Source organism: Micromesistius poutassou (genome assembly GCF_964030765.1).
Source record: "Micromesistius poutassou genome assembly, chromosome: 12".
Lineage (NCBI taxonomy): Eukaryota > Metazoa > Chordata > Actinopteri > Gadiformes > Gadidae > Micromesistius > Micromesistius poutassou.
The window spans coordinates 3,391,226-3,401,938 of NC_140282.1; the positions used below are offsets into that span (position 1 = coordinate 3,391,226).

At 49.6% G+C, this 10,713-nt stretch overlaps 1 protein-coding gene across 1 annotated transcript; it reads left to right on the plus strand.

The window, feature by feature from the left end:
- Positions 1 to 1,080: 1,080 nt before the first annotated feature.
- Positions 1,081 to 10,652, plus strand: LOC311356453 (long-chain fatty acid transport protein 2). The gene is made up of 10 exons (XM_084476233.1): positions 1,081 to 1,724; positions 2,721 to 2,930; positions 3,628 to 3,786; positions 5,044 to 5,168; positions 6,331 to 6,525; positions 7,434 to 7,524; positions 8,120 to 8,318; positions 8,806 to 8,903; positions 9,066 to 9,193; positions 10,046 to 10,652. The coding sequence occupies exons 1-10, from the start codon at positions 1,250 to 1,252 to the stop codon at positions 10,220 to 10,222; spliced, it is 1,857 nt and encodes a 618-aa protein (XP_084332359.1). The 5' UTR covers positions 1,081 to 1,249; the 3' UTR covers positions 10,223 to 10,652.
- Positions 10,653 to 10,713: the final 61 nt, after the last annotated feature.

Sequence of the window (10,713 nt, forward strand, 5' to 3'; positions counted from 1 at the left end):
AATATATCAGAGAAATGCTTCAGCACTCTGCGAATAAAGGAAAAGTAATCAAACTAAATCATTTCACAAATATATAATGTTTTCATATTGATTGATTTGCCTTTATTTAATAGAGATTTTCAATAGAATAGAATATGGCTTATTGTCCAGCCTGGGCCTATAATTAGCCTACCCTCAGAGACATCAAACTGATTGAATGTTATGTCTCTGTCTTTATCTTTCAAACCTTGACTTCTCGACCTCTCTTAGTTTGTTAAAGTGTTTTATCCACGACAATGGATGGATGGAACTGGAAGGATAGATGTTGAGATGGATTGATTTCTAGCACAGGAGGAAATAATGTACGGTTGAAGGACACAAAATTCATGGAAAGGAAAAACCCCTTCTTCCCTTTTCAGTCATACATGAATCAATGACTGGATGTGGTGTTCTAATTCTGATGAGCAGCGGGGTCATTAAGGTTAGATCAGCCTTACTAATTGCTCACCGAACATCTCAGGCTGGATAACCACATTAATGCAGGTTTAATAAAATAATGCAACTAAAATATGAAATAGCCTAAGCATGATCATACGCAGGTTAAAAATAACAAAGTGACAGGTTTTGTTTTTTTCAAATCCTAATTACCGTGCCTTCATCTGGTTTAATGATCGACCTGCCAGGGTTAAGATGGTCAACCGGGAAGACTGTTTGGATAATTACTCCCATTGTCCCCTGAGCATTCCTCTGCTACTTCTTCAACATCTAGCAGCTCATAGCCTCATCACCAGGCTGATGGGAGCCCTCCTCCTCTTCTGAACCCGAGCCCTGGTGCCGACGACGACAACAACAACAACAACAACAACAATCATAACAACATAATGGATTGCATCGCACCCCTTCACAACAGCCGCTAGCGACTGCTGCGAGCCTGCGACCTTTAACCTCTTTCACAGAAAGAGACACTCCCCACATAGGCCCTACTCAGTGCTGTTGAACGGAAATACTCAGAACGCAGCACTCCAAAACCTGAGTGAAACCTAACCCCCCCACCCCCCCATGAGGCCTACGATGCTCGGAACCACCAGAAACCTCCAGAAACACAAGAGCTCAGAGTCCAGAAGAATGCGGAAAACAGGAGGGGTCAGCGGTCATCAGGGGATCAGGACTCAACCCGCCCACTCCACCAAAAGTTGGGAAAACTGGAGAATATCCCGATTTATGTAACTTTTGGTTTCGCCCTGAACCACCAGATCTGCACGACGCCAATATGTTGATGGTTTCGATATGTGTGGCGAGTTTATTAATATTCCCACTCTTGCTCCAAACGTTGTTCCCTTATTTCTGGAAGGATGCCTTGTACCTAGTGAAGCTGCTCAACATCTCAAAGACCTACATCCTACGGCGGAGGAGGAAGCCCATCTTCCTCTTCCTGGACCGCTTTCTGGAGCAAGCAGTCGCGCGTCCCGACGCGACGTTCATCGTTTTCGAGGATGGGCGCTTCTCCTACCGCGACGCGGACACGACGAGCAACCGGATAGCGAATGCTCTCCTGCGCCACCCTCATTACAATGCGGGGGACACGGTGGCGCTGTTCATGGGGAACGAACCCGCCTTTATGTTCATCTGCCTGGCCTTGGCGAAGTTGGGCTCCCCCGCTGCGCTCCTCAACCACAACATCCGCTCCAGTTCCTTGTTGCACTGCTTCAGCTGCAGCAGCGCCACGGTGTTGATCGCAGCCTCAGGTAGGACAGCGCCCCGTAGCAGACAGTAGGACAGTAGGGCCCAGTAGCAGACAGTAGGACAGCACCCAGTAGCAGACAGTAGGGCCCTGTAGCAGAGAGTAGGGCAGTAGGGCCCAGTAGCAGACAGTAGGGCAGCACCCAGTAGCAGACAGTAGGACAGCGCCCAGTAGCAGACAGTAGGGCCCAGTAGCAGACCGTAGGACAGTAGGGCCCAGTAGCAGACAGTACGAGACAGTAGGACAGTAGGGCCCGGTAGCAGACAGTACGAGACAGTAGGACAGTAGCAGACAGTAGGACAGCGCCCAGGAGCAGACAGTAGGGCCTAGTAGCAGACAGTAGGACAGTAGGGCCCGGTAGCAGACAGTACGAGACAGTAGGACAGTAGGACAGCGGCCAGGAGCAGACAGTAGGGCCCAGTAGCAGACAGTAGGACAGCACCCAGGAGCAGACAGTAGGACAGTAGGGCCCAGTAGCAGAGAGTAGGACAGTAGCGCCCAGTAGCAGAGAGTAGGGCAGCGGCCAGTAGCAGACAGCAAGGCCCATGCATTACACAAGAGATGACAGGCAACGCAGGCTCACTGTGCTGCAAGCTACAGTCGTAGAGACATCAAAAGCATGTTATGGTTGTGCACGGCTATGCAGTGGCCCGACATGGATGGCCCTTCCTCCTCCATCACTAAGAGCAAGTAAAGGTCGATCATCAGAGTTATTAATCTTCTTTGTTTTGGCACCGCAGTGGTGGAACGAGCTCCCTGCTGATGTCAGGAGCGCAAAGTCGCTCACCAGCTTCCAGAGACAGACTTAAGACTCACTTGTTCAGAGTTCACCTGGACTCTGCATTGCCTCCCCCTTTACCCCTTACCCTTTCTTCTGACAAATGTACTTATTGTAAGTCGCTTTGGATAAAAGCGTCTTCTAAATGCCCTGAATGTAAATGGCCTTCAGGCTCTTCTTTGCTAACACAAATGCGTTGTTTTGCATTGTGTTTCCCCCTAGAGCTCCAGGACGCTGTGGGAGAGGTGCTGTCGTCGCTCAGGGACTGGAGGGTGACCGTGTTGCTGATGGCCCGGGACTGTGATGTGAGCGGGATGGAGAGCTTCTCCTCCGAGATGGAGCAGGCCTCGGACGCCCCCCTGCCTCGCTCCCTCAGATCACACGTCACGTTCAAAAGCCCCGCCGTCCTCATCTACACGTCTGGAACAACAGGTGCTCGCCTCCGCCGTCGCACATCACGGGCTTCATGGACCGCACTGACCCCACTGTAACGACGGAGACGCGTGAATAATAAGGACGTGATGTCGTCATGTATTTATGTCCATTGCTCAACATTTAGGGAATTTAGCAGACGCTTTTATCCAAAGTGACTTACAACGGTTAATACACACATTCCCACGCCGACGGCGGACAGCCAGCTCGTCAGGAGCAGCTGGGGTGAGGTTCCTTGCTCAGGGACACATCGACACTCAGGAGATGCTGAGGATAGAACTAGCAACCTCCCGGTTACCAGCCAACCCTCTCTACCTCCTGAGCTAAGCCGACTCTGGGCCCATGTCCAGGGCCTCATAAAGTATGATGGTCACACACTTTGCATGTATTGTGCTGCAGTAGAAGGTTGAATCATTTATATCACCTACAAAACCCCACATTTGATGTATTAATCCGTTTATCAATAGGAATTGAGTGGTGAATCAGCACATTGTTGTCTAAGGATTTGTCAGACGTGGTTTATAAACCCATAGATGTGGTTTTCTACTCCTATCATACTTAAAGCATTCCTCCAGAACAGAAACTTTGTGGCTACACGCATGCACACACACACGCATGCACACACACACACACACACACACACACACTAACGTGAATCTAACGTTGGTTCTGGTTCCTTCTTTCTGTGTGACCTCAGGTCTCCCCAAAGCCGCGGTGGTCAACCAGAACCGCCTCCTCATGGCGCTGGCGGTCCTGGCGTCCAACGGCGTCACGGCGAGTGATGTCATCTACCTCAACCTCCCGCTGTACCACACGGCCGGCTTCCTCGTCGGCTTCGTGGGCGCCGTGGAGACGGGTGAGAGGTCTTCCCTCGCTCCTGGTCTCCCCGCAGGAAACAGGAAGAGGGAACGGAGGTTCGGGCAGAAGTGGAAGTCCGATCCGGTAGATCATTAGTTCATTTCGCGTGGGGGTAGTCTCTCACTCCGGTCGTCTCTGTTTCCTGTCAGAGAGTCTTGGTTGTCTACCACATGTCTCATTCTCATTAAATATATCCTCATCAAAACTATCCTTTAAACAAACTGCCTGCAGTGACGGTGACGTGAGGCCTGGGATCTGTGATGCCTCGGCAGGTGTTGCAGTATCAACGTTGTGTGGAACAGAAATCCAAAGCCTTATCATCGAGGCCTTCTGGAAATGCCTAACTGGGTTGTCCTGGAGTAAACCAAGCTGAGCCTGTCCAGTCGCCCCCCCCCCAGTCCCCCCGTCTCCCCCCAACCGTCTCCATGGAAACCACATGAAAGGCCTTTTGTCAGCGGTGAACCCGTAACTTGGGGGGGAACCAGGCCGAGACTGCAGGACTACCAAGTGCTCTCCTAAATGGGTCAGAGTTCACCTCGCTGTTTGATGAAGATAGCAGCACGGCTAGCATGTGCGCTAGCACTCAGTGGACTCTCAGTGGGTGTTTGATGACTGATTGCAGCCTTGATAGTAGCAGCAGTGATGTATCTGGTTGACCATCAGCACTTACGGGCTGATATTACGTTAGTTTTAAGCACGGCTAATGAAGGATTGGAAAAATAAGTTTAAAAAAAATCAAGTTGTGTAAAGTATTCTGGATCTATATTATTATTATCATTATTATTATTATTATTATTATTATTGTTATTATTATTAAGTATTATTAAGTAAATCCCATTTAGTAATGTTAAATAGCTAACTGTCTTAAGTAAACATTAAGAGGTGCTATTGGTAGAGTTGGAAGGAGAGCAGCAGAACAGAGCAGAAGAAGCACGATTTAGAAAATAAGCAGCGCCAAAAGTCCAGCCCTCCCTCTCCCACTCTGTCCTCCCTGTCGGGAGGCACTGCGCCCAGCCACCAGAGGGGGCAGGATGGATCATCTCATAAGAGGCAGGCGGTGGTCACAGAACCGATGTTCTCACAGAGTGTTCCCATCCACCTACAGCTGACGGACAGCTGTGGCATTTTAAATCTAAAAGCATCCCTGCAGCCCCTTCACTGTGAATTGATCCAATTCACTGACTCCCCCACAGTGAGAAGTGAACTGTATCGTTGAAGTTCTTTTGGTTTTGTTTCGGCTCTGGTTGTGATCCAGGCTCATGCATCCTCCTGAGGAGGAAGTTCTCCGCCTCGCAGTTCTGGGCGGACTGCAGGAGACACAAGGTGACGGTGATCCAGTACATCGGGGAGGTGCTGAGGTACCTCTGCAACACGCCTACGGTAGGACACACACACCCTACATCCTCTGCAACACGCCTAAGGTAGGACACACCCTTACATACGGTAGGACACACCCTACATCCTCTGCAACACGCCTAAGGTAGGACACACCCTACATCCAGTGGGACACACCCTTACATATGGTAGGACACACCCTACATCCTCTTTAACAAGCCTACGGTAGGACACATCCTTACATGTAGTTTTCTCCCAACATACCCCCCCAGTTTTTTCCCATGAAGTGGCATTTAGCTGGTATTATTAATATCCATATTTCCAAGTGCAACAGGCAGAACAGGAACATGACCCTGCTCTGCCGAGTTCATATCCGAGGGAAACACGACGATGCCATCGGTTGAAAAGGTTCAAGATGGTGACGCAAGTATTGCAGTCCAAGTACAGAATGAGGGCGGGTTGCAGTTCCATCCTCGGGCTCTGATTGGATTGCGGAGAAGTGACTAAATCCGCTCTCCCGCACCGGTTGGTCCGTCTGGCTGCCAGCACGCTGGGTCCGAATGGAGGGAGAATCCCGGGGCATGGCATCGTGTGTAAATACTGTCTATGGCCATTGAAACCATACCCCCCACGTCACATGCAGCTTAGGCTCGCGTTACCACCAGCCGTTAAACTGGTGCCTTCTGGTTCCGCCAGGAATAGACGGTGGCCTTAACCGTCTGTCCATATCCAGAGGCCTGGACACCGGATCTCTGTCTGTGAGCCAACCAGACTTTTTGGTATTTGTACGATATTTGGTATCGTAGGATTGTTTTATTGTGACACCCTTTTTTAAAAAGGTGCTGACTTCACGTGTGTTTGATACTACACACTCCGTTCCTCTCACCCCCGTCATCCATACATTTAGGGGGGGCATGTGGCTCAGGAAGCAGAGCGGGCCTGAGCAAAACGCCTTACCCCTTACTGCTCCCGACGAGCTGGCTGTCGCCATGCGTGGCTCACTCCGCCGTCGGTGTGTGGATGACGTATGCATGAATGGGTGAATGTTTACGCAATATTGTAAAGCGCTTTGAGTGGCCAGAAAAAATGTATATAAATGCAGTCCATTTACCGTTTACCTCCCTGAGTAATGATTTACAATGACCTCCCTGAGACTCTCAGAAGTAATCAGGTGTCCTCTCTCTCCTTCCTCCCCGGGGCGGGGCAGCGGGCCGACGACCGGGACCACTGTGTGCGTCTGGCCATCGGCAACGGGCTGCGCGCCGACGTGTGGGCGGACTTCCTGCGGCGCTTCGGGAGCATCGGGATCCGGGAGTTCTACGCCTCCACCGAGGGGAACGTGGGCTTCCTGAACTACACCGGCAAGATCGGCGCCGTCGGACGCACCAACTTCCTGCAGCGCGTACGAATGTTTTATGTCTCCCGCGGCCACGAGTCACACAGTCCAATAATATGAACTCAATACGTTGAATTGGGCGCCTCTTTTCAAGGCATCTGTTGAGAGTTCACCTAGACTCGGCATAGCCTCCCCCCTTACCCCTCCAACCCCTCTTACACACTTATGGCGTGTTTCCACCGGTGGGTGCGCTTAGGCCCAGTAGTGAACGCCGACAGTACCCTTATGGTAGGGCCGGGTTTAAGCCGGATGGCGAGCTCGAACTTGTTGGCAACCTTTCAGACGACTTGCTACCCCAACGGAGGAGTACTGAGAGATAAGTATGGCTAATCGCGGCTAAGTCTGGACCCTGTCCACTTTTGGCGGTGGAAACGCGAACCGTGCCGCACCTTAACACACAGAACCGTACTGCACCACTTGGTGGAAACGCGCCGTTATTGTATGTTGTATGTCCTGGCACTTACAAATAGTACTTAGCACCGTGTAGCATCATATCCTAACTATCTGTATTGTATTACTTTCTTTGTACTTTCTTTGTCTTTGTTGTATACGGGGAATGGGTTAACCTAGCGATTGTTAGTGCTCGGCACTTGGTTCTATGAATATCCTTACTGTACCCACAGAGATATATTGTTGTTTCTCCTTCTTCTGACAAATGTACTTCCTGTAAGTCTCTTTGGATAAAAGCTAAACGCCCAAAATGTAAATGCATCTGAAGCCCTTGACAGAGCTGCTTCGTGGCGTTTTAATTGAATATTCAGCTCGTTGCACGTCGTTCACGGTAGGAGGTAGGCGGCGGGCCGTTGTTTTTATGAAATGGTGCGACAGCCATTTTCTTTTCACTTGACTTTGAGATCACAGGATCGCTTTCAGCGAGAAGGTCACCTGCTCACCGAAGCTACTTCTGCCCGTAGAGGCTGTTTCCGTACACGCTGGTTAAATACGACACAGAGCTGGACCAGCCCCAGCGAGACGCCCGCGGCCTCTGCATAGAGGCTCTGAAAGGTGAGTGAGCTTTAAACTGGAACGGCGCGTGTCGTAACACCGAGACTCCAGTCACAGCAAGGAGCCACAGGACATCAGCACTTCATAGGAGATCAAATTCAACCGCCCCCACCCAACCCCGTACCTCTCCAACCCAACCTCGTACCTCTCCACCCACCCCCGTACCTCCCCACCCCGTCACGCCTCCGCCTCTCATCTCCATCCAATATGTAATGTACGAAAGTGACCAAAAACACTATAACAGAAACTGGGCTGATCCTAGGAGAAACCTGCTGTGGAGACAGAGTTTCACCAGGACTCAGAATATCTCTAGAACAGGATATCCCTCCACGAATCAACCAGGGGACGGTTTGGATGCATTCCAGAAAGTGTCATTAAAACGATTGATTTGTGAATATTTTGCACTTTCAAAATGATGGATGACATTAAAGTGTGTGTGTGTGTGTGTGTGTGTGTGTGTGTGTGTGTGTGTGTGTGTGTGTGTGTGTGTGTGTGTGTGTGTGTGTGTGTGTGTGTGTGTGTGTGTGTGTGTGTGTGTTTATACACATGAACATATGTAAATGTATATATGCACCATCATGTGTTCTTTGTGTAGGTGAGACTGGGCTGCTGGTGTCAAAAATCACGGAGCGAGCTCCTTTCATCGGCTACGTGGGGAACGAGGAGCAGACGGAGAAGAAGAGGCTGAGAGACGTCCTCAGGACTGGAGATCTGTACTTCAACAGCGGAGACCTTCTGAGGCTGGACCTGGAGGGCTTCCTCTACTTCCAGGACCGCGTGGGAGACACCTTCAGGTCCGCAGCCCAGACCGGTGAACGGGATTCACGTCCTCTTGAGGGGAACAGACTCAGACCACATAAATGGATAACACACTATAGTATTTCAAATGTACAACATCTGAATATTGGTTAACAGATCCTACTAAAGAACAAAAAGTTGAGGTCCTCAATTATTTGAGAAAGGAATGTGTACAATAGTGGACAAGTGATAATGGTTCATTAACTGGGTCATTAAAAGTAATACAGTACCGAACATGGAAACATTGAGAACGGTTAAATTAACACAAATGCTAATTTATATGTGCTGTAACCAAGTTTACTGAGGAAAGATTGCAAGGTTAAAGGTGTGTGTGTGTGTGTGTGTGTGTGTGTGTGTGTGTGTGTGTGTGTGTGTGTGTGTGTGTGTGTGTGTGTGTGTGTGTGTGTGTGTGTGTGTGTGTGTGTGTGTGTGTGTGTGTGTGTGTGTGTGTGTGCGTGCGTGCGTGCGTGCGTGCGTGCCAAGGTGGAAGGGCGAGAACGTGGCCACCACGGAAGTAGCGGACGTCCTTTCCCTCGCCGGCTGTGTGAGAGAATGCAACGTCTACGGCGTGGAGGTCCCAGGTGAGAGGCTCCTCCGCGTTGTGGTCGGACAACAGTTTGGAACGTCAGCGTGGATCAGGAACATCAGGAACACCAGGAAACACTCGACGGTCCGCTCACACTGTCTCCTCCGTGACGCGCTCTGTTCTGATTCGTGTATTGTGTCCCCGCGGTCTCCTTAAGGCCATGAGGGGAAGGCAGGGATGGCCGTCCTCACACTGAAGGAAGGCGCTCCGTTCCAAGGCGGCCTCGTGTATCAGCAGGTGGGCAGCCTGCCCTCCTACGCCCGGCCTCGCTTCATCAGGATTCAGGTGAGACGGTTGGTCCACCATGTAGGACCTGCAGGAGGTTTGGTTTCATTCGTGTGCAGCAGAGTGTTATTTGTGCCCCAGCTGCATTGTTCTGTTGTTTTGTAGTAGATTGGAGTGCAGCTCTACAGTTTGACCAGTGGGGGGCAGGCAAGCACATTGAAGACTCACAATTCAAGAGTTTAAAGGGGACATATTATACCACCAGGTTGGAGTGTGATTAGCCGTTACAAGCCGTTTTTGAAAATCTGCCTCTTCTGACATCACAAGTGGGCATACCTGGTGGTATAATATGTCCCCTTTAAGTTGTCACATGCATACAAGTATACAGCGAAATTTAAAAAAATCAATAAATCAACAGCAGTCGTTATTAGCAGTAGAAGAAGTAGTTAGTTGGAGGCCTGAGATGAGATTAGAGGAGTATGCTGGTAAACTTTGATAGAAAAGTATGAAAATAGCTGCCTGAGCCTGAGAAACAGCAGTGATGTGCATTTTGAAGTCTGCTGCCTCCCCCACTGTTCAGAGTCAGAGTTTTTTCAGGCGTGGCTGAATTCTACAGACAAGGAAGCAAGAAAATTTATATTGATATATATACATTTAATATTAAGATTCTTAATCTAAATTTTGATTTTGGCCGTCATGAGTTGAGCTGTCTAATACTGGTTTATCAAATCAAGGGTTGGGTGAGACAAAATCTACAAGTTTCTGTTAACTTTGACAAAGGAAAGGTCCATATTGTTCACTTGAGAATCAATACTGAATCAAATGTGGGTTAGAGGGTTAGCTTCCGTTGCTGGTACTGTCAATGTCAATATACAAACGTGCTCCAAATGTATGTGTTTGTGTTCCTCGCAGACGGAGGTAGAGGTCACCGCCACCTTCAAGCAGCTGAAGAGGAAGCTGGTGGAGGCAGGGTTCGACCCAGACCGCATCGCGGACCCCCTGTACGTCCTGGATGAGGCGGCCCAGAGCTACAGCCCTCTGACGCCCCAGGTGTACGGCCTCCTCTCCTCAGGGGGCATCAAGCTGTAGCCGGGGGGGGGGGGGGGGGGTGGTCCACCCCACAGCCTCAACGCTCAGCAACGAACACAACACTTTATCCACGGTCCCTCAGGGAGGGGGTCCCTCCAGAGACCCAGTCATCAGGAGGTAGACTGCTCCTCACACAATGAACAGTATTCAGCCAATACGCCCAGTAGTAAGCTAAGACTGATTACCAGCATAGTATTTAAGGAGAGTCGAAGTTGACGACTATTAGAGAAAACAATGACCAAATGGTCCAAATTGTTACCATTGTTTTACTGTCCTGTACATTTAACCAAAAAGCTCTGGATGTCAACAGATTTTTAAGCTTGTACTCTGATTCATTCTAAAATAAAATTAGTCTGGGTTTAAATTGAAATCTGTTTAAATTACATTTAACGATTCCAAGACAGTCATTCACTGACCCTGGATAAGTACTGACCCGTGATTTACAGTATATATGATATTATATATATATATAAGGAATGTTTATGAATAAC

Coding starts and splice junctions, on each gene's coding strand:
- LOC311356453 (XM_084476233.1), top strand. CDS start 1,250: ATGTTGATGGTTTCGATATGTGTGGCGAGTTTATTAATATTCCCACTC. Junction 5,169..6,330: donor ACCTCTGCAACACGCCTACG/GTAGGACACACA, acceptor GGGGCGGGGCAG/CGGGCCGACGACCGGGACCA. Junction 6,526..7,433: donor GCACCAACTTCCTGCAGCGC/GTACGAATGTTT, acceptor TTCTGCCCGTAG/AGGCTGTTTCCGTACACGCT.